Here is a 23,759-nt window from a genome sequence, read left to right on the forward strand (position 1 = left end):
CAGTGTACAAAGGGATTTATCCAAATATCCGCTTTTTGTTTACATGTCACATAAGTAGTCCATAAATAAAATTATCACATATGCACAGGATAATTCTTTGTTCTTTTTAGTCTGTTCCAATTTTGTTTGTCCCTACACACACATTGCACATATAATCTGTAAGGTCTTCACTTGATGATATTTCTGCAAATGAGGTAACATCCTTTGCAGTCAGCTTGTGCAGATGTTTACACTCATTTCCTGTCTGGGTATAAAATGTTCTAGGAGGTCCAACAACTGTGTGAAGATTTTGTTACAGAACAGATAGGATTTCCCCTCTTGTGTGAGTGCATTGATAGACCAGGAAATATACTGTATGAAAACCTTGTCACAAACCTCACACCTGAAAAGTTTCTCTCCAGTGTGGACCTGCTGGAGATTCAGAGATCAGAGTACTGAGTGAAAACCTTGCCCCAAACATCACACCTCAGGACTTTCTCCCCTGCATGAGTCCTCTCCTGTCCCAGGAGGACGAAGACATGAAAAAAGTTTGATCACAAACCACTTGAAGAGAGACTCCTGTGTGGATCCTCTGGTACAGCAGAAATTTAGATGACTGCATGAATAATTTGTCACACGTCTTATGGTTGAAGTGTTTCTCCCTGCCCCCCTCCCCCACCCCATGTGTGGCAACTGATGGGACAGGAGCTTGCTTTTGTCATACTTCTTAGATGAGAAGACTTACTTCTGTGTGAATGCATTGGTGTACACGGAGGGTTCGGGACTGTGAGAATGATTTGTCACAAATCTTACATGTGAACGGTTTCTGCCCCGTGTGAATACGTTGGTGTGCACGGAGAGTTGATGACTGTGTGAATGATTTGTCACACACCTCACATGTGAATGGTTTCTCCCCTGTGTGAATACGTCGGTGTTCCCGAAGAGCAGATGAGTCTGAAAACGATTTGTTACACACCTCACATTTGAATGGTCTTTCCCCTGTGTGAATGCGCAGGTGGACACGGAGATCTGATGAACGTGTAAATGATTTACCACACACCTCACATCGGAATGGTTTTTCCCCTGTGTGAATGTGTTGGTGTTCGAGGAGGGTTGATGGCCGTGAGAATGATTTATTACACACTTCACACGTGAAAGGTCTCTCCCCTGTGTGAATGCGTTGGTGGTCGAGGAGAGTCAACGATCGTGAGAATGATTTGTCACACACCTCACATGTGAATGGTTTTTCCCCTGTGTGAATACGTTGGTGTCTGCGGAGGGCTGATGACTGCAAAAATGATTTGTTGCACACATCACACTTGAATGGTTTCTCCCCTGAGTGAATCCTCATATGTGTTTGGAGATTGGAGGATTGAGTGAAAGCTGCCTCACAGACATCACACCTAAAGGGTTTCTCCCCAGTATGAATCCTCTGGTGTATCAGGAGGCTTGAAGATGTCACAAAAACTTTACAGCAAACCTCACACTTGAATTTTTTTCCTTCCATGTAGCAGTCCTGACCTTAACTGTGTCTGGAGAAGGTAGGATTCTGTGGAGCCCAACTCAAACTTGTACAGCCTCTCCCCTGCAGGAATAAGCCAGAGGTTAACGAGGCTTAGGGAATGAGTGAAACTCTCACCACACTTGGAGCCCACTCACACTTCTTCCCAGTCTCCTACACCCGATCCTTTGGAAAGGTTGGTTCTGATGGAAGGTGCCACACCACTGACCAGTTTCAGATTTGACGATATGTCAAGGCTCTCCTGACCTGACCGATTTCCAGATGGTGGTTTCACTGTCCAACCTTCTCTGTGTTGAGCAATGCTGTGAAGGGACTGGATGTCTTCCCACAGTTGTTTCTTGGGTGCTAGTCGGGATCTATCTGCAGTGACTATCCTTTCTGTATTCTCCTGTGCAGTACGGTACAATCCTTCTGTAAAATGGGAAAAAGAGACATCATTTCCTCCAACTCCCTCTCCACCTTTGCTAAAGGGACTGACTCATCAGTTAGAGACTGTTCCACAATGAGTGACAGCTTACTAATATACTGTCTGGGGCATCAGATGCAAGTATTTTCTTTTTTGTCATTTGACTGTCACACACCCTCTATTTCCTTGGGACACTGGATAGTGAGCAGACAACAAGGTTACTTTCTTTCCTTTGCCCAGACCCCCATCTTCCCAGGCACCATGATTGCATTGGAAAAGACAGTTGGCTGGAGCGTAAAACATGCTTTAATTCACTATGAGTTTGAATTGTGCTGACACAGGCCAGTTTTATCCTTAGACTATTTCTTTAATGTACAGAAATTCAGAAGAAATGTTAATTCAATGGAGATTTTTAAATTCCTCTCCTTGTTTTCCAAAATTATTTGAAGAAAACACACTGGGCAGAAAATGCTACAAGGAAAAATCACACTTCAGTGTAGTTGTTTGAAGGGTTCTGGTTTATCCTGAGAAATTAGATACACTGCACTCACTTAGACTGCACATCCCAAATTCAGGTATCAGACACAGCACCTGCAAAACAATCAAATTGAAGCCTAGGTTTCTTGGAAGGGCTGAGGCCTTCAGGTAAAGTATTTAAAGAAGACGTTCAAAGACATTTCAATAAATGTGTTTCTGCCTCTCTCAGATAATTACACCTCACCTTCTCATATTCAGTAATGACCCATCAACAAAACTCAGCCTGTAAATCAGAAGGGAAATGCTTCCAATAAACACACTCAATATCCAACACACAGCTCCAATCAAACAGCTCAGCACAAAGCACCGAGTAAACAGGTCTCTCAGCTGGATCTTCTCACACAGCATAAGGGGCATTTCCACACCTGATTCCCCACAGGATAGTCAGACTGCCTGAACATTAGTGTGGATATGATGCAATGTAATTATTATAAATTCTGCTCCTTCACTCACCATCTCCTGACTTGGTTTTCAGTCCCTACAGGAAGTGAAGCAGCTGTGAAAGAGGAAGAGGAGAGAATGGGCAGAGTGGGTGGGCTCTCTGATTGACGTCTCTCACAGCCAATCACAATATTTCTGGAGTAACAGGAGTTTCCTGAAGTTTGGGAAACTGACCGGGGAAACGGAGGTGACTTTGAGCAGCAGATCAGGTGGAGATTTAAACTTGTCATTGTCCCATCTGAATAAAACCTCACTTATTACAGCTGCTGTCTCAGTTCCCCTGGTAATGGTCTCTAATGCTCTTATCGCTCGACTATTAATCCAGAAACTGAGTTACTGTTCTGGTGACCTAGGTTCGAATTTGGCCATGACAGATAGTAGAATTTGAATTCAGTGAAAAATACCTGGAATTAAGAATCTACTGATGACCATGAAACTATCATTAATTATCAGAAAAAAAATCTGGTTCACTCATATTCTAGAGGGAAGGAAAACTGCTGCCCTTATCTGGTTGGTCTGCATGTAATTCCAGAGTGACAGCAATGTGGTTGACTCTTAACAAGGGAAAGGCAATAAATGTTGATGTGGAGATGCCAGTGCTGGACTGGGGTAAACACAGTAAGAAGTCTCACAGTACCAGGTTAAAGTGCAACAGGTTTATTTGGTAGCACAAGCCACTAGCTTTCGGAGCGCTGCCCCTTCATCAGGTGAAGGGGAGTTCTGTTCACAATCAGGGCACATAAAGACACAAACTCAATTTATAAAATAATGGTTGGAATGTGAGTCTTAACAAGTAATCAAGTCTTAAAGGTGCAGACAATGTGAGTGGAGAGAGAAGAGTGGAGAGAGAATGTCACACTATCTATAACCCCCACAACTTGACTGAGCTTGCATTATGAAGTGCTTCCAAAGATTAGTCATTGCACAAATCAATTCCAGCCTCCCAGACTACCTGGATCCACTACAGTTTGCCTACTGCCATAACAGGTCCACAGCAGATGCCATTTCCCTGGTGCTGCACACAACCCTGGAACATCTAGATAACAAGGACACCTATGTCGGACTCTTATTTATTGACTACAGCTCAGCCTTCAACACTATTATTCCCACGAAACTCATCTCCAAACTCCATGGCCTGGGCCTCAGCATCTCCCTTTGCGACTGGATCCTGAACTTCCTAACCCACAGACCACAATCAGAAAGGATAGGCAGAACAACACCTCCACAATAATCCTCAACATCCACAAGGCTGTGTTCTGAGCCCCCTACTATACTCCTTATATACCTATGACTGTGTGACCAAATTCCCCTCCAATTCAATTTTCAAGTTTGCCAACGACACACCATAGTGGGTCAAATCTCAAACAATGATGAGACAGGGTACAAGAATGAGATAGAGAATCTGGTTAACTGGTGTGGCAACAATAATCTCTCCCTCAATGTCAACAAAATGAAGGAGATTGCCATTGACTTCAGGAAACGTAAAAGAGAACATGCCCCTGTCTACATCAATGGGGATGAAGTAGAAAAGGTCGAGAGCTTCAAGTTTTTAGGTGGCCAGATCATGAACAACCTGTCCTGGTCACCCCCACTATAGTTAAGAAAGCCCACCAATGCCTCTACTTTCTCAGAAGTCGAAGGAAATTTGACATGTCAGCTACGACTCACCAGCTTTTATAGATGTACCATAGAAAGCATTCTTTCTGGTTTTATCACAGCTTGGTATGGCTCCTGCTCTGCCCAAGACCACAAGGAACTACAAAAGGTCATGAATGTAGCCCAATCCATCACGCAAACCAGCCTCCCATCCATTCACTCTGTCTATACTTCCTGCTGCCTGGGCGAAGCAGTCAGCATAATTAAGGACCTCATGCACATTCTCTCTTCCACCTTCTTCCTTTGGGAAAAAGACACAAAAGTCTGAGGTCACGTATCAACCGACTCAAGAACAGCTTCTTCCCTGCTGCTGTCAGATTTTTGAATGGATTTACCTTGCATTAAGTTGATCTTTCTCTACACCCTAGCTATGACTGTAACACTACATTTTGCCCTCTCTCGTTTCCTTTTCTATGAACGGTGTGTTTTGGCTGCATAATGCGCAAGAAACAAAACTTTTCACTGTATGTTAATACACGTGACAATAATAAATCAAATTTTTAAAAATCACTTTATGGAGTCTGCACATTCTCCCCATATCTGCATGGGTTTCCTCCAGGTGCTGCAGTTTCCTCTCATAGTCTGAAAGACGTGCTGGTTAGGTGCATTGGCCATGCTAAATTCTCCCTTGCATAGCCAAACAGGCACCTGGGTGTGACAACAAGGGATTTCCACAGTAATTTCATTGCAGTGTGAATATAAGCCTTCTTGTGACACTAATAAATAAACTTTAAACTTTAAACAGATTCAGTGATGGCCTATCTCCAAAACTCAGCCTGTAAATGGGAAGGGAAATGATTCCAATAAGAACTCTCCATATCCAACATACAGCTCAATCAAACAACTGAGCGCTCTGATTGACGTTGGTCACAGTCAGTCAGCGTAAGAGAAAACAGAACAGACATGTCAATCACTGTGACTTTGTGGGGACAGGATATTACCGGCACCGCACTCCGCCCAGCTGCTTTTCCTGGTGGACTGTCACCCGATCGGAACTACATTACCCATGCTGCAGTGTTTCCGGGCCTGCGCAGTGAGGAGCGGCGGTATGGAATCGGGGGGGGGGGCAGCCCGCGATGCCTGATGGGAGTTGTAGTTCTGCCGCGCGCAACGGCCGTTGGCTCCCAGCGTTCGGGGAATCTGAGGAAGCGCGAGCTCCGAGAGGCTGAACCGAATTGAAAAGCAGAGACTGACCCTTGGTCGGAACCAGAGCGATGGCGGTGCGAAGATTCACCATTGCAGGAGATTCTCTGTGTACAACTGAAGAGGAAATAGTCAAAAAAGTCACAGAAGTCCCACTGACTGGACAACATAGAAGAGTTGCTGCAGAAGGATAGTGTGATCATGTCAAAGGCTGCAGAAAGATTGCTTATCTCTCCACAGAGAGAAACAAAATCAAACAATAATAACAATGGTGTCCATGTTTGGAGGAATAGAAGTGAAAAGCAGAGAAGTGATGTTGAACTTGTCCAGAACCTTGTTTGGACCATAGTTGGGAGGGTCGTGCACAGTTCAGATCAACATATTAAAAAAACAGAAAGGGACTGGAGCAGATGCAAAAAACGTTGATAAGCATGATATTGAGACACTTTTTCCATGTTATTTGTCATTGCTAGGTGAATCATAGAATCTGAACAGTGCAGGAGGAGGCCATTTGGTCTCGCGTCTGCACCAACTTTCTGACAGAGCATTCCATCCATGGCCAACCCTACGTCACTCCACATATTTACCCCGCTACCTTCCCTAACCGACACATCTTGTGACAGTAAGGGACAACTTAACATGGCCAATCTACCACCCAATCTTTGGAGTGTGGGAGGAAACCAGAGCACCCAGAGGAAGCACAAAATAACACAGGAGAATGTGACAGTCACCCATGGCCAGAATTGAACCTGGTTCCCTGACGCTGTGAGGCAGTATTACTCACCACTGTGTCACCTCTGTAACTATCAGAAAAGACTGAATAGGCCAGCACACTTTTTCTACAAATAGTTGAGAAAGAACATCATAAAAAATATTTTAAATTAAGAATTTGGAATAAATGGAGAGATGTTCCCAGTTGCGTGAGTCGTCCAAGAGTAGGGTTTCAGAAATATAAGTGGTCAATTATAAGTCCAATGAGGAATTCAGGAGAAACTTATTTCCCAAGAGAACTTCCTCCCACAGAGAACGGTTGAGGCAAATAGTTTTGATGTATTCAATGGGAAGCCAGGCAAGTTGAGGGGAGAGTAAGGAATAGAAAGATCTGCTGATAGGCTGCAATAAAATACTTGATGTGGTCATAGAATCTTAGAGGTTTACAGCATGGAAACAGGCCCTTCGGCCCAACTTGTCCATGCTGCCCTTCTTTTTAAACCCCTAAACTAATCCCAAATGCCCGCATTTGGCCCATATCCCATATTTGATGGGCTGTAGGGCCTGTTTCCCGTGCTGTGTTGTTCTTTGTTATCCCTCTATGCCGGTGTTGGACTTAAGTAGGCACAGTAAAAAGTCTCACAACACCAAGTTAAAGTCCAATAGGTTTATTTGGAATCATAAGCTTTCGGAGCGTTGCTCCTTCATCAGGTGAGTGGAGAGGTAGGTTTCACAAACACATCATATATAGACAGACACAATAGCACGGTAATGATCGGAATGTGAATCTTTTCAGATAATCAAGTCAGGTACAGACAATGCGAGTGGAGAGGGGGATAATCACAGGTTGAAGAGGTGTGAATTGACTCAAGCCAGGACAGTTAGAAGGATTTCGTGAGCCCAGGCCAAATGGTGGGTGTAACATGTAATGTGACATTAACCCAAGATCCCGGTTGAGGCCACCCTCATGCATGCAGAACTTGGCCATCAGTTTCTGCTCAGCAACTCTGCGTTGTATGTCTTGAAGGCCACCCTGGAGAATGCTTACCCGAAGATCAGAGGCTGAATGCCCTTGACTGCTGAAGTGCTTCCCGACTGGAAGGGAACCACTCCTGCCTTTCGATTGTCCTGCAGTGTCCGTTCCTTGTTGTCATAGTGTTTGCATGGTCTCAGCGATGTACCATGCCCTGGGACATCTTTTCCTGCAACGTATGAGGTAGACAACGTTAGCTGAGTCATATGAATAAGTACTGTGTACTTGGTGGGTGGTGTTCTCACGTGTAATGGTGGTAGCCATTTCGATGATCTGGCACATCTTGCAGAGGTTGCTGTGGCAGGGCTGTGTGGTGTCATAGTTGCTGTTCTCCTGAAGGCTGGGTAGTTTGCTGCGAACAATGGTCTGTTTGAGGTTGTGCAATTATTTGAAGGCAAGTAACGGGGGTGGGGGGATAGCCTTGGTGAGATGTTCATCTTCATTGATGGCGTGTTGAAGGCTCCGAAGATTTTGTAGTTTCTCTGCTCCAGGGAAGTACTGGCCAGAGAAGGGTATTCTGTCGGTCATGTCTTGTGTTTGTCTTCTGAGGAGGTTGGTGTCCATCTTTGAGTCGAGTGTCATATCCCACATTTTTCAGCATCTGTAGATGTCTGTTGCATTCCTCCTTGAGCAAATCCTGTGTATACGGAGGGCTTGTCCGTAGGGGATGACTTCTTTAACATGTTTAGGGTGGAAGCAGGAGGAGTGGAGCATTGTGAGATTATCCATGGGCTTATGGTAGATACTTATAACACTGGTAAATAAATAATAGGTAGGGAGAAGCTCATGTGGAGCATAAACACCGGTAGAAAGTGGGTGCGCCAAATGATCTGTCTCTGTGCTGACTGGTGCAGTTTTGCCAGAACAGTTTTTGTCTTTTATTCTGTTACCATATTGCCACTGACGGATTAGGCAGCAACCAGGAACAAAGATGGTGCTGCTCAAATAATCACAGCCGTGTTTTAGGCAGCATTATTTAATTCCTAATTGAAGCAGGTTGACCAAAGCGTCTGTCACCGATGGCGAGGGAGTCAGTTTTCTGAGTGGGGCCACAGTCAGATTTGGGCCTTGGGCAGTGAATTTAGCCTGAGAGGGAGTCAGCTTTTTGTTTATCAGGGATGGGAATTTGTGGATGTGAGACAGAAATTGCTCAACATAAGAGATTTATATTGATTCATGTTCCAAGCAGTGAAAATGCCTCTTAAAACCCTAGGTTTCTAATCTGTGCCCTGATTACAACTTCAATGTGACAAGAATTGCGGCACAATCGTTGACATGTTGGCCTTTCATTGCTGCTTCTTTCAGTCTGATTTGTACAACAGCTCTCATTCCACTCAGCTTGTCAGCCTCCAGCAGTTCCAGCATCAAGTACTCAAAATAGTATTAATGATCTGTAAAGTTTTCACTTCATCCTTCAGATTGTTTACAATCAAACCGACCCCAGCTGCTGTAATTCAGACTTTCTTTTGGCATTTCGTTTTGAGTGCGAGCAGCAAAATGTCAGTTTGTAGAAACAGAGGATGCTTCCTGTGAAATGGAAATTGCCACCTCTATCAGTGTTTAGTTACTGCTCTCGCTGCACCTAGTGCTGCTGAAGGCAGACTTTCATCTGTTTCCAAGATGAGATTCTTCCTGGAATAGGTCATTATCCTGTCACAAGAGGCCTATATCTTGAGGGCTATCATGGCTGACCAGAGCGGAGTCTCTTCCGCTCTTACCACTAGCCATTTGGTGAGTTGGCAGAATTTTCCAGTTTAATACTCAACTTGTTTGGCCGCATTATAAGTGCACTTTCCTTGGCCATCAAATTCAGGGGTAGGACTCGAGCCCAGAGCTTCTGGTTCAGAACCAGGGATGCTACTCACTGCACCACAAGATCACCTCAATCAGTGCTTCATAGCATGAACCTACCATGAATGGATTTAGGATGTCTCAGAAACCACGTATGTGAGATGCATTTCACTTTCCTCTGTCTCATTTTAAAAGCAGTAAATATCACACTGTCAAATAATTACAAAGTAAAATCAATATATTTATCAATATGTAAGATTTTATACATGAGCAAAAAAACACTAAAGGTAACAAAGTAAACAGAGTATTTACAACACAGAATCAGGAAGATGGTGTATGTGCATGGTGATATCATTGACACAAGTGCAGAGGGTACCAGCAGACTGGGCACGACAGAATGACATCATTCAATTTCAGCGCAATCGCAGACCCATGTGCATGTGCTGTGCAGACAGGAATGTTGATAATGTGCCTTTAAGAAATGCATTTACATCATGTTTCTTGTGAGAGGTATGTTTAAGATTCAACTCTGTTTACATAGTGCCGATTTGTCTGCACCAGACTGCTCACATGCTGAGAATGAAGATGCTAGAGGTGTAGATGGTGAAGACAGTTGGCCTGAAAGCCAGGGGAAGGGGGCAAGAGGGAGAGTTGGAATGGAGAAGTGCCTTAAATCTGATATGAAAATGGAGGAGAGAAAGAAGAATGATAAAAATTGTTGAATGAGATGAAAGAAGAAACAGAATGAAATAAATGGAAATGGGGTGAAGGTGGAGGTGAGAGTTCATACACTGAAGTTGTTACTCTCCCCCCACTTTCACCCCATTTCCATGCATTTTATTTCATTCTGTTTCTTCTTTTCATCTCATTCATCCATTTTTAACATCCTTCTTTCTCTCTTCCATTTTTCCTCTTCTCCATTCCTGCTCTCCTTGCCAACCCCCCACCCTCTTCAGGCCAACTGCTTTAATCATCTGTGACTCTGTTCTGCCATTCACATATTCTGATCTCTTAAAGAACACTTTTAGCCACTCTCTCAACCTTCTTTATCCTCACTTACATCCCCTTTGTCTTCTTACAGGTCCCCATCACCCTCATAACTATAAATCTTTTCTGATTTTCTTTGCCCTTAGCTCTGATGAAGGGTCATGCAGAATCAAAACATTGGCTCTATTCTCTCTCTGCAGATGCTGTCAGATCTGCTATGATTTTCCAGCAGTTCTGTTTTGGTACATTTATATTCTCGTAACAAACATATCATTCAATCGCATAATCCTGTCTAAAAAAAATTCATAGTCCCACTTGAAGTGCTGCAATGACATGGAGCTGTCAATCAAAATTATATGGGATGGAATGCATCCTACTGTGATAATGGATAATTGTGAAATGTGTCAGGCAATATTAATCCAGTCAGTCACTGATGCTTACATCAGAGATTGTGAAAGGTAATAACTTTTAACATTCCACATTCTTCAAAGGCAGGAGATTTAAATGTCTGGAGAGTTTGAGAGCTCCATTTGTTTAAAGTTTATTAGTTAGTGTCGCAAGAAGGCTTACATTAACACTTCAATGAAGTTTCTGTAAAAGTCCCCTAGCTGCCATACTCCAGTCCCTGTTTGGGTACACTGAGGGAGAATTTAGCATGGCCAGTACATGCTTAACCAGCATGTCTTTCAGACTGTGGGATGAAACCAGAGCATCCAGAGGAAACTCATGCAGACATGGGGAGAACATACAGACTCCATACAGACAGTGACCCAAGCCAGGAATTGAATCAGGATCCCTGGTGCTATGAGACTGCAGTGCGAAACACTGTGCTACTATGCCACCCATTCACCTTGACACTTCTGACAATTGTTTTTAACAGTTCCTTGTGCTCTCAGTTCCAATGAGTTTATGAACTTTTAATTCATATTTGTTTCTACTTTCAGGAAACTCAAAGGACAGCTTACTCCTACAAAGATAGCTGGGGACCATATCCTCTGCAAAAGAGTACCAAATCCACGGAGTTCAAGACCTGATCCTACTTGGTTTAGTCTGCACACGTCAGATTTAAGGTACCTCTCATCCAAAATTACACAAGTGGATATAGCAGCTTATCTCTATGGACAGTTGATTCCGTGAACCCAACAAATCCTAATCCAGCCCATTCTTGATCCGACAAAAATGGGAGCTGCTGTAATTGGGGAGCAGGATTCACAGATTCACGCATATTGTGCCATTGGCCTCAAGATGGAGAGGGACTTTGTCATGGCAAAAATTCAGACAGAAAAATATGCGTCAGGAGGGAGATATAATGGGTCTGAGGAGGGGAATTATGGGTTTGAGAAGGCAGTGTTGGAAGGAAGGATCCTGATAGCTTCTGTGTCTCCCCCATTCCTGTAAAGTGGCCTGTAGCAGAGGCATGTCCAGCAACAGATGTCTATGCACTGGACTGCTGCTGGCCAGAAGGTGCAGGCGCTACAATTTGAGACAGAATCTGCCTCATTTCATTCAAAGTTTCGTTGCTTCTTTGCAGAAGATGACAAAGAAACTCATTCTGCTGCTGAAGAATCTCATTGTTTCTTTGTAGATGCTGCTGAAGAATCTCATTGTTTCTTTGCAGATTCTGACTAACATCTGTCTTAAATTCAGTCAAAGTTTGCTGAAGCAAGTTAGAAGTGATCTGATAACTCTCCGTACTTTGAACATGTTCTTGATGTAAGTGTGCAAAAGGTTTCAGATCATCTTTATTTTCTTCACCAGCAATATGGGCCTGTTGTTGTCCATGTGCTCCTGGAGATGGCAAGGCTTCTGCTCCCAAAGCAGCGGGTTCCTCACCTCCCGAAGATTCTGAGTGCCCTCCCTCCACCACAGCAGCCAGAGAATCACAGGCCTCCTCCTTAACATGAGCCACAATATTTAACTTTAACTCACCAACACTGTCCTCCAAATCAGACATCTTACCCTTCTGACTGTCCTCTCCCTCCTCTACTGCCGTTGCCATGTCACATCGCTGTGAGGCATTCACCTCTGTCCCTTCCTCATCAATCCTCTCAGGAATCTCGGACATTGCTGCCAACTCTCCTCCATCACCATCTGATGTGCCCTTGGATACCTCTGTATCTGTCAGAGGAAGAAAATCACAATTATCTTTTGGCAAATAAATCAACTCTCCTCCTGATGGTTTAAACACTCGGCTGCTGACATCACCTTTGCTCATCCCCATATCTGATCCGCCATTGGTTATCGTAGGGTTGGAGAGGCTAAACAGCTTTCTCGTGAATGCCTCCTGTTCTGGCAGCTCCTTGATGTATGGAACTCCTCCTCCAGTCAATGAGCATTCCTGGGTGTTATGGGCCAGCTTTACCTAAAGGAAGGAATGAAAATGAAAAAGTCATGGTCCAGACTTTGCTGTGCTGTCTTGTGACACATTTTCCAAGCGCTGGAGAAAGCTTTCAGCCTGCACCCAGGCAGACTTCTGATTACAAATCACCCTATATATTCAACTCAAAAACTATGATTCAAAGTTTCAAAAACCATATATATTTATGTAATTAATATTCAGCTTTGCCCTCTTGACCATTGTAGGGAAACTTGTGCGTAAGCAGCAGTTCCTACACATATAAATCTTTTCTTTTGGAGATGTTTGGCGAGCGGGTCAAAGCTTAAATTGTTTTTGAAACAACTGGGCTGATGGTGGGAGAGGTTGGAGACAGACACTGCTGAGACAGACAGTGCTTTGGAAGGACAGCTCCCTGTGAGCACTGGAGGGTAAGCAACACAACAACTCTCAGTGTAAGGGAAGCAGGTGAGCTACAGTATGAATGTGTTGGTATCTGTGGATGCCTGATGACCATGAGAATGATTTGTCATACCTCATACGTGACTAGTTTCTGACCAGTGTGCAGAGGGCCGATTAGTCCAAGAATGATTTGTTACATACCATAAATGGGAATGTGTTGCTGTGTGCAGAAGAAAGATGACAAAAGAGGGGATGATTTGTCACATACGTACATGTGAATATGTCAGTATACACAAAAAGCCTGTAAGTCTGAGAATAATTAGTCACATACCTTACATGGGAAGGGTTTCTCCCCTGTGTGAGTGCGTTGGTGTTTGCGGAGGGTAGATGATTCTGAGAATGATTTGTCACAAACCTCACATGTGAAGAGTTTCTCCCCTCTATGAACCTTTTGGTGTGATAGAAGATGGGCAAATTGGTTGAAAGCTTTCTTACAAAAGTCACATTTGAAAGGTTTCTCCGCTGCATGAGTGCGTCGGTGTTTACAGAGAGTTGACGAATCTGAGTATGATTTGTCACACACTTCACATGTGAATGGCTTCTCCCCCGTGTGAATGCGTTGGTGTACACGAAGGGTCGATGACTTTGAGAATGATTTATCACACACGTCGCACGTGAATGCTTTTTCCCCTGTGTGAACTCGTTGGTGTTCACGGAGGGTCGATGACAACGAAAATGATTTGTTACACACCTCGCATGTGAAGGGCTTCTCCCCCGTGTGAATTCTCTGGTGTGACAGAAGATGGGCAAATTGGCTGAAAGCTTTCTTACAAACATCACATTTGAAGGGTTTCTCCCCTGTATGAATGCGTCGATGCTGTCGGAGGTTTGATAACTTTGAAAATGATTTGTCACACACCTCACAAGTGAAGGGTTTCTCCCCTGTGTGAATCCTCTGGTGTGATAGAAGGCTGGCTTTTCGGCTGAAAGTCATCTGACAAACATCACAGCTGAAGGGTTTCTCCCCTGTGTGAAGACGTTTGTGTTCACTGAGGCCAGATGACTGTGTAAATGATTTGTCACATACCTCACATGTGAAGGGTTTTTCTCCTGTGTGAACACGTTGGTGTTTGCGGAGAGCTGATGACCATGGGAATGATTTGTCACATATTTTGCACATGAAGGGTTTCTCCCCTGTGTGAAGGTACTGATGTTGAAGGAGAGTCGATGATTGTGAGAAGGACTTCACACAAATATCACATCTGAATGGTTTCTTTCCTGTGTGAATCATCTGGTGTCTCAGGAGCTTTGTAGCATTTACAAAACCTTTATCACAAACATCACACCTGAATAGTTTCCCTTCCATGTCACTGTGTGGTAACAGTAGTTGTAAAAAAATGCAACTTAGATGATCTTATGAAACTGTGGATCACCTTCTACACAGCTCACATCTGAACAGCATCTCACCTTTAGGACGGGTTCATGGTTCATGAAACTCAATTGATGACTGAAACCCTCCCACAATTGGAATCCACTCACACTTATTCCAGCCTCACCCTGACCAATCAGCCACAGCTGAACCTTCAGAAAGTTGGTTCTGATGGAAGATTCCACCCCACTGACCAGTTTCAGATCTGATTTGTCAAAGCCCACCTGAGCCGAACGATTTCCAGGTGATGGTTTCACCTTCTCTGAAGGGTCTATTTGTCTTCCCACAGTTGTGCAGTTGCTTCTGGGTGATGGTTGGGATCTATCTGTAGTGTCCAACCTCTCTGTATTCTCTGGTGTATAGTGCAATCCTTCTGTAAAACAGGAAAAGGAAACATGATTTCCTCCAACTCCCTCCCCTCCTTTGTTGAAGAGCTGACACCTCAGTTAGAGACTGTGTGCGCCAATCTGCTATTGTCCTGTGTGGGGATCAGTTGCATGTCCTTTCTTTTTCCTCGCTTTACTATCACACATTCTCTGTTTCCAGAAGGGACACTGGATCGTGACCAGGAGCTAGTTTCTTTTGTCTGCCCAAACCCCCATTTTCCCAGGCATCATGAGGGCAGTGAAAAAAGATAATTGGATGCAGTGTAAAATGAGCTATCAATTCACTGAAGTTGAGCTATGATGGCAAAGATCATTTTAGCCTGAGTATGTGTTTAATATAAAAGCAAGCAAGAGAAATTTAGTTTTGCAGAACTAACCTTTTTAGAAATTTTTGAATGCTTCCCCTTATTTTCTCAAATTATTTGACAAAAACACATTGGACAATTGGTGCTAGATGCTCACAAAAATATGGCTTCAGCATAGCTGATTGAAGGGTTCTGGTTTACCCTGGGAAATTAGATACACTGCACTCACTCAGACTGCACATCCCAAATTCAGCTATCAGACACAGCACTGGGCAAAACTCGCAAATTCAAGCCCAGGATTTTTGGAAAGGTCAACGCCTTCAGGTAAAATCTTTAATGAAGACGTTTCAATAAATGTGTCTCTGCTCCTCCCAGATAATTACACCTCACCTTCTCATATTCAGTAATGATCCCTCAACAAAACTCAGCCTGTAAATCAGAAGGGAAATGCTTCCAATAAATACACTCAATATCCAACACACAGCTCCAAACAGCTCAGCACAAAGCACCGAGGAAACAAGTTTCTCAGCTGGATCTTCTCACACAGCATAAGGGGCATTTCCACACCTGATTCCCCACAGGATAGTCAGACTGCCTGAACATTAGTGTGGATATGATGCAATGTAATTATTATAAATTCTGCTTCTTCACTCACTCTCTCACTTGGTTTTCAGTCCCTACAGGAAGTGAAGCAGCTGTGAAAGAGAAGAGGCGGGAATGGGCAGAGTGGGTGGTCTCTCTGATTGACGTCTCTCACAGCCAATCCAAATATTTCTGGAGTAACAAGAGTTTCCAGAAGCTTGGGAAACTGACCGATGAAACGGAGGTGACTTTGAGCAGCAGATCAGATGGGGATTTATACTTGCCATTGTCCCATCTGAATTAAATCTCACTTATTACAGCTGCTGTCTCAGTTCCCCGGTAAATATTTGGCAGAGATTTCTAGTGTGGGAATAGCATTTTTCAACCTCGGAGGCTGTCAAACTGGCAACATCAGTGTGGGATGTGTAGCTTCGGATGTTTGGCAACAGATCAGAAGAGGAAAACGCACAACATCCAAAGCAGAGATGATGTGCAGTGATGGAATTGAAACATGCACAGGACAGAGAGACATTGGAGAGGAACAAAGCTGCGACAGGGTCCTGGGAGAAATACAAGCCTAGGAGATGATGGTACACAGGAAATGCAAAGGACAGAAGGGGCGCCTGGGGGGAAAAAAAGAAAATCTCATGTTTGTATAATGTCTTCCGAGCGATATTGGCATCAGTAAACAGCAACACCTCCTCAGTGTGCAGTACAAGAAGTGGTGACATTAGTCACAGAAGGGAAAGAACATTGTCCCTAATCAGCTGACTATCAGGTCACAGCTTCCCCCAAAATGAATGTGATGTCCGAGTTCCTGACAATTAAAGCCTTGTAGGATGATCCAGTGTGAGTGAGATTCACGTGGAGTATTCTCAGACAGTCATAACACACCACATGAAAGAGGGGAATTGTTTTCTGTTCAGGGAGCTGAGTACCTCAGCTGACCTTCAACGTCGTTCGAGTGTTATCAATCCCTCTAACACCTTGGGAAGGAACTATTCCATAAAGTTCCTCTGATATCTGCTTGTGCTCTCTGAATGTTGTATTCAATTTTACGAGGTTGGAGTAATGTCTGCGGAGTAATTTATTATCCAATCATCTCCCTTTCCTCCTCCTGTCTGTCCTGTTTCTATCTTTCCACTTTCATTCTCCTATCCCATCCTCTCCTCCATCTCGCTCCTCATTCATCACACTAAACAAGCGAGCAATACAGAGAAAGTTCACCATTTCATTGGTCCCTTCAATATAATGTACAATATTATTGGGGTAATTTCATTATGATTATCCTCATTATTCAATTGACATTAGATGTCAGAGCAGGAAAAGACCTTTCAACCCTTTAAGCTGTTCTGCAATTCCATAAGATCATGAATGATTTGATTATGGCCCCAACTCCACTTTCATATTGATCCTCATAATCTTTGACTCCCTTGTCCATCAAAAATGTGTTCATAGGAACCTAGGAGTTTAGGCAACATGGGTTTGTGAAAATTGACATATAAATGCAAATCTTTCTTTCTTAGGGAAATGTTATGCTTCCTCTGAATTGGAAATTATAAACCTATTGATGGAGAAAATATACCAGCTCACAGTGACATTGACCAATATATTACGTGCAGGACTCCTACTGTAGGCTCCTGAATATTTCAGTGATTAGGAACACACCATGCTGACTAATCAGATAGTTTTGGTTCAGCTTAAAAAATGAATTTATTGTGAGTTATAAATCTATACAAAAGATTGATGAAACAGCAAGGAATACAATATTCAGCTTACAACAAACTTTGAATCAACCAAAATAACAAAGCATTTAAAAATGATTCAAAACTCTTCCCACAACATGAACTGAATCTTATCAAAATGTAAGGTGGACACACCATTATTACATCGAGTATGTTGGAAGGACTTGGGTGCCCTTGTCCATAAGTCACTGAAGGCTAGCATGCAGGTGCAACAAACTATTAGGAAAACTAATGGAATTTTAGCATTTAACACTAGCGGTTTTGAAATAGTAAGATCTTGTTTCAATTGTATAGGAACTTGGTCAGACCCCACATGGAGTAATGTGTGCAGTTTTGGTCCTTTACCTCAGAAAGGATATTATGACACAGATGAGTTCAAAGGTTCACTAGATTTCTTCTGGGCACGGCAGGACTGTCTAATGAAGAGAGTTCAGGCAAAATGGAAGTCTATTTCAAAGAATAAGAGCTGATTTCATTGAAACCCACAAATACTAAAAGGAATGGACAGGCTGAATGTAGGAAAGATGTTTCCTTTGGTTGGGTAGGCTGGAATCAGGAGCACAATTTCAAAATAAAGGAAAGTCATTATGACTGAAATGAGGCCAAATTTCTCCACACAAATCTCTGCTGTAGATCTACCTCAGAGGGCTGAGGAAGCTGAGTCATTAAGTATGTTTAAAGCAGAGACTGATAGATTTCTGATTAACAATAATGCAAAGGATTATGGGGGTAGTGTGGGCATAAGGCATTGAAGTGTCCGAGTAGCCATGGTTCTATTGAACAGCGCAGCAGACATGATGAGCTGAATGCCCTGTTTCTATGTTCCATTCCATGGCTCATTCCTCAGGGTAACACTTTGACCAGAATCAGTGCCTTGGTTTGAACTTAAACAAACCAACATCAGTTGTCAATTACTGGTGCATTCTCCATGGCAATGCTTCTACCAGTGTCCAACTGCCATCCAATCAGCACACTCTTATGTAGTATAAATTGTTGTTTGCTTTAATATTTGGCATTCTTGTGAATTGACCTGATGAGATACAAGTTGAGACAGAGAATCTCTTTTTCAACAATACAGTAAATGTTGTGAGACAATGGAGATTGACATTGTTGAGACACATGCTGCCCTTCCTGACTTCCCAGCTGGATTCACTGATGAAGAACGGGATTCTCGACTGGATCAGAGATGTTGCGGCTAATTGAAATATCTCCATAACAACACAAGGAACTCTCAGCAACAGGGTTTCTTCCTGCGTGTGTGTTGATGGATCAGGACATACACTGACTGTGTGAAAACCTTGTAACACACTTCACACCTGAATGATCTCTCTCCAGTGAGCATCTGTTGGTGCTTCAGGAGATTAAGATGAGTGGGTGAAAACTGTCGCACAAACATTGCACCCAAAGATTTTCCCTCCTGTGTGAGTTTGCTCCAATTCCAAGAGGTGTAAAGACTTCAATAGGATATTGCTCATAAATTTCAAGACATAGAGTCACTCCCTAACTGAATCCTCTGAGGGTACAGGTTTGATGAGTTTTTGAAGGATTTGTCACAGAGCTCATAGCTGAAGATTTCCTTTCTAATGTGAAAATGCTGCTGATCGTCAAACACAATGATTGTGCAAAATCTGTGTTACAGGCCTCACACTTGAATGGATTCTTCCCACTTGTGAATGGATCATTATTTCATGAGTGTCACTGACAGTGTGAAGGCTCAGTCACATAACTCACAATTGAATGTTTTCTCTGTTAGAACATACCCTGTTCAAGGGTATCAACTTTGTGAAGGTTGTCACGTTTCACACTTCAACAGCTTTTCCTCAGTGAGGATATGTCATGTGTGTTGCTGACTGTGTCAGGCTGAGTCATCACGCATCTTATGTTTGAATATAGGGCTTCGCCTCTGTGTGAACATTCCAGTGATTTAACAGTCCTGATATTTGTGCAAAGCCCTTATTACACACTTCACACGTGAATGGTTTCTCCCCTGTGTGAACACGGTAGTGATCATGAAGAGTTGCTGACTGTAAGAATGATTTACTGCACACTTCACAACTGAATGGTTTCTCCCTAGTGTGAAGGCGCTGGTGTTCATGCAGGGTCGATGACTGCGAGAATGATTTGTCACACGCTTTGCATGTGAATGGCTTCTCCCCAGTGTGGATGCGTTGGTGTACACGGAGATGAGACGAGCGTGAGAATGATTTGTTGCACACCTCACACTTGAACGGTTTCTCCCCAGTGTGAATGCGTAGATGTGCATGGAGGTTTGATGACTGTGTGAATGCTTGGTCACACATTTCACACTTAAATGGTTTCTCCCCCGTATGAATCCTCTGGTGCCTCAGAAGAAGGGATGACTGGATGAATGACGTTTTACACACCTCACAAGTGAATGGCTTCTCCCCTGTGTGAATGTGCTGGTGTAAACGGAGATATGATGATGATGAGAATGATTTGTCACATACCTCACATATGAATGGTTTCTGCCTTTTGTGAGTGCGTTGGTGTTTACGGAGAGTCCCTGATGTTGAGAATGATTTGTTACACACCTCACACCTGAATGGTTTCTCCCCTGTGTGAATCCTCTGATGCTGCAGCAGATTTGATGACTGCGAGAATGATTTGTCACACACCTCACATGTGAATGGCTTCTCCCCTGTGTGAATTCTCTGATGCTGGAGGAGATGCGATGACTGTGAGAATGATTTCTCGCACACCTCACACTTGAATGGTTTTTGCTCTATGTGAGTGTATTGATGTTTATTTAGCTTCCCTAACACTGAGAATGATTTCTCACACATCTCACACTTGTATGGTTTCTCTTCCATTTGGCTGCCCGTGTTATAGGAGGTACCACAGTTGTCTGTTAGGAGATCTTTTCAGGTTGTGGTTCCCTCCTTACACTTAAACAGCCTTTCACTTGCAAGAAAGGATCAGTAGTTCTTGAGGCTCGATGAATGACTGAAGTGCAAACCACACTTGGAGCCCATTCACACTTCTTCCCAGCCTCACCCTGACTGATCACCCACAGCTGAAATTTTGGAAAGGCTGGATCTGATGGAAGGTTCCACACAACTGACCAATTTCAGATCTGATGATATGTCAAAGCTCCCCTGACCCAAGAGATTTGCAGATGATGGTTTCACTGCCCAACCTTCTCTGTATTAAGCAATACTGTGAAGGGACTGAATGTCTTCCTACAGTTTTGCAGTTATTCCTGAGTGATGGTCAGAACCTATCTGCGGTGTCTATCCTCTCTGTAATCTCTGGTGTGGTAAGATGCAATCCTTCTGTAAAACAGGAAAAGAAAACATCAGCACCTCCTGCTCCCTTCCTGGAGGGTGACTTAGATGTAGGCTTCAGTGGATAGGACAACTTTCATTGCCCTTTCCTAATTGCCTAAGAGTTATGATGAACTACCTTCTTCAACCACAGTACTGTTTGGAAGAGACTTCCAGGATGTCGATCCAGTGACAGTTGTTAGCCAAGAGCACAAGTTTTGCATTTGATTTTTGGCACTGGAGTAAGCATAAGGTGTTTCACTCTAGGTTATGATTCAAGAGATCCACTGGGAAATTTTATCAAAGCAAACTTGAAAAACACTGTTAGAATATAATAAAAATAATTAGCATAACTTTTACCACTTAAACTATTTGGACGTGATCCTTAACAGCTGGCTACTTCCGTTGTTCCAGTTTAAAGCATAGACATAAACCCCTTCTGTAGAACCGGTTAACATAGAAACCAAAAAGATCACATGATGCTAGACCTTCAGCTCCTCAACATTCTGGACAGAGATCCAGAATGTTCAAAGATGGATTTATCCACAGAACAGCAAATCCTCAGAAAAGCAAACCCAGCCTCCAGCAGCTCCCAGTCTCCAGACCCCAGAGACAGCAAAGGACACCTCTCCCTTTGCAGTTTCCAATGCAGCACCTCTCAGAGAAAGGTCCACTCTCAGAGCTGAATCTCCAAAAAAGACTTATCTCTCAGCAGATTCTAGTCTCTAACTTCAGAGGGGGAAAAAAGAGACAGTGCTCTCTCAATTCCAAAAGCAGATCTGAACTTGAATATTCTGTGTAAGCCCAGCTTCCCAATCACATGATCATACCTGCCATTCATCCCAATTAAGCCCTACTCTGCAAAATTCCAGGGATAAACAGTAGAACAGCATTACTTCTAGCCATTAGGAGCAATTAGCTGTTGCAGCAACAGTACGGGATGCCTGTAGACTGTGTGCATAAAACAGCTACACAGACTCTGCACAAGAGCATGGCTGAAAGACTTTTCTTAATGGCACCGAATCATCACACAATAAAGGAATGGTTTTATATTTCTAAGTCAAGAACAGCTTCTTCCCTGCTGCATCAGACTTTTGAATGGACCTACCTTGCACTAAGTTGATCTTTCCCTACACCCAAGCTATGACTGCAATACTACATTCTGCACTCTCTCCTTTCCTTCTCTATGAATAGTATGCTTTATCTGTATAGCATGCAAGGAAAAAATACTTTTCACTGTATAATAATACGTGTAACAAGAATAAATCAAATCAACCACACTGAGGAGGAGCGACTTGAAGGAGAACTTGCAGGTGGTGTAAATCGCATATATCTACTGGCCTTGTCGTTCTATGTGGAGAGGCTTCCAGTTTGCAAGGTACTGTAAAAGCAGTCACGGTGAGCCTTGAAACTAGAAAACCTGCTATCACTTCACAATGAGACCAGTTTTACCCTTAAGGATGTGTTCAGTTAAAAAAAAACTCAGTTAAATGTTAATTTAACTGATATTTCAAAATTTCTCTCTGTTTTCAAAAAATTATTTGAAGAATGTACTGGATAGGAAGTGTGAGATGCTGAGGGAAATATTGCTTCAGTGTAGATGATTGAAGGGTTCTGATACACTGCATTCACTCAGACTGCACATCCCAAATTCAGCTATCAGGCACAGCACTGGGCAAAACTATCAAATCCAAGCCCAGGCTTTGGGAAAATGCCGAGGCCTTCAGGTAAAATCTTTAAAGAAGGCATTAAAATACATTTGAAGAAATGTGTCTCTGTCCCTCCCAGATAATTACACCTCACCTTCTCATATTCAGCAATGACCCATCAACAAAACTCAGCCTGTAAATCAGAAGGGAAATGCTTCCAATAAACACACTCAATATCCAACACACAGCTCCAATCAAACAGCTCAGCACAAAGCACCGAGTAAACAGGTCTCTCAGCTGGATCTTCTCACACAGCATAAGGGGCATTTCCACACCTGATTCCTCACAGGATAGTCAGACTGCCTGAACATTAGTGTGGATATGATGCAATGTAATTATTATAAATTCTGCTCCTTCACTCACCATCTCCTGACTTGGTTTTCAGTCCCTACAGGAAGTGAAGCAGCTGTGAAAGAGGAAGAGGAGAGAATGGGCAGAGTGGGTGGGCTCTCTGATTGACGTCTCTCACAGCCAATCACAATATTTCTGGAGTAACAGGAGTTTCCTGAAGTTTGGGAAACTGACCAGGGAAACGGAGGTGACTTTGAGCAGCAGATCAGGTGGGATTTAAACTTGTCATTGTCCCATCTGAATAAAACCTCACTTATTGCAGCTGCTGTCTCAGTTCCCCTGGTAAATGTTTGACAGAGATTTCTAGTGTGGGAATAACATTCTTCATCCTCAGAGGCTTTCAAACTGACAACATCAGTGGGGGATGTGTAGCCTTGGATGTGTTTGACAGCAGATCAGAAGAGGAAGACCCACATCATAATATCCAAGGCGGTTATGATGTACGCTGATGGATCAGTACATATCAGCAGAGAGTGACAGGGGAGAGAGGGATATGAGAGGTGGATATCAGGGACTGGGGCCCTCGAGACACAGGGACATGGGAGGATGAGATGCTGCACAGAGGGGGAAAGGAGAGAGTGGTTTATGAGATACTACACTTGGAAGGGAGAAAAATCATTGTGTTTGGAGAGTTTCCTTGAGAGAGACAGAGAGAAGAGTATTTATTAATGAAGAACACCTCCTCCTCAGTGTGGTTGATTTGATTTATTCTTGTTACACGTATTAGTATCCAGTGAAAAGTATTTTTTCCTTGCATGCTATACAGATAAAGCATACCATTCATAGAGAAGGAAAGCAGAGAGTGCAGAATGTAGTATTGCAGTCATAGCTCGGGTGTAGAGAAAGATCAATTTAGTGCAAGGTAGGTCCATTCAAAAGTCTGATGCAGCAGGGAAGAAGCTGTTCTTGAATCAGTTGGTATGTGACCTCAGACTTTTTTTTACCAATAAAAGAAGATGGAAGAGAGTATGTCTGGCATGCATGGGGTCTTTATTTATGCTGGCTGCTTTTCTGAGGCAACGGGA

The 23,759-nt window shown here is 43.2% G+C and overlaps 3 protein-coding genes across 6 annotated transcripts in view; all 3 read right to left on the bottom strand.

The window, feature by feature from the left end:
• LOC145348041 (uncharacterized) overlaps positions 1 to 22,659 on the bottom strand; it is a 56,107-nt gene extending 33,448 nt beyond the window's left edge. Inside the window, exon 1 of one of the 2 annotated variants that reach the window (XM_080196163.1) lies at positions 22,478 to 22,659. The gene's annotated coding sequence lies outside the window, so the exon portion shown is untranslated. Of the gene's footprint in view, positions 1 to 2,628; positions 2,892 to 22,477 lie in introns of those variants that run through there. The other variant, XM_080196164.1, reaches the window with a different exon arrangement.
• On the bottom strand, positions 1,489 to 22,844 carry LOC145348004 (uncharacterized). Of its 3 annotated transcripts, XM_080196091.1 has the most exons (5): positions 22,747 to 22,844; positions 13,275 to 14,745; positions 12,412 to 12,568; positions 12,166 to 12,324; positions 1,489 to 1,912 (listed from the first exon to the last, which is right to left on the bottom strand). In XM_080196091.1, the coding sequence occupies exons 2-5, from the start codon at positions 14,307 to 14,309 to the stop codon at positions 1,635 to 1,637; spliced, it is 1,629 nt and encodes a 542-aa protein (XP_080052217.1). In that variant the 5' UTR covers positions 14,310 to 14,745; positions 22,747 to 22,844; the 3' UTR covers positions 1,489 to 1,634. The 3 variants fall into 3 exon arrangements, with proteins under 3 accessions (XP_080052217.1, XP_080052215.1, XP_080052216.1); XM_080196089.1 differs by lacking the exon at positions 1,489 to 1,912 and having other exon boundaries at positions 10,111 to 12,324; XM_080196090.1 differs by lacking the exons at positions 1,489 to 1,912; positions 22,747 to 22,844 and adding an exon at positions 15,454 to 15,524 and having other exon boundaries at positions 10,111 to 12,324.
• LOC145348620 (uncharacterized) overlaps positions 19,158 to 23,759 on the bottom strand; it is a 95,159-nt gene continuing 90,557 nt past the window's right edge. Inside the window, exon 4 of the mRNA XM_080196791.1 lies at positions 19,158 to 20,273. Within this exon, the coding sequence (XP_080052917.1) occupies positions 19,268 to 20,273 (1,006 nt within the window). The 3' untranslated portion in view covers positions 19,158 to 19,267. The remainder of the gene's footprint in view (positions 20,274 to 23,759) is intronic.

Source organism: Carcharhinus amblyrhynchos, chromosome 9, assembly GCF_965287045.1.
Source record: "Carcharhinus amblyrhynchos chromosome 9, sCarAmb.v2.hapA, whole genome shotgun sequence".
Taxonomy (NCBI): domain Eukaryota; kingdom Metazoa; phylum Chordata; class Chondrichthyes; order Carcharhiniformes; family Carcharhinidae; genus Carcharhinus; species Carcharhinus amblyrhynchos.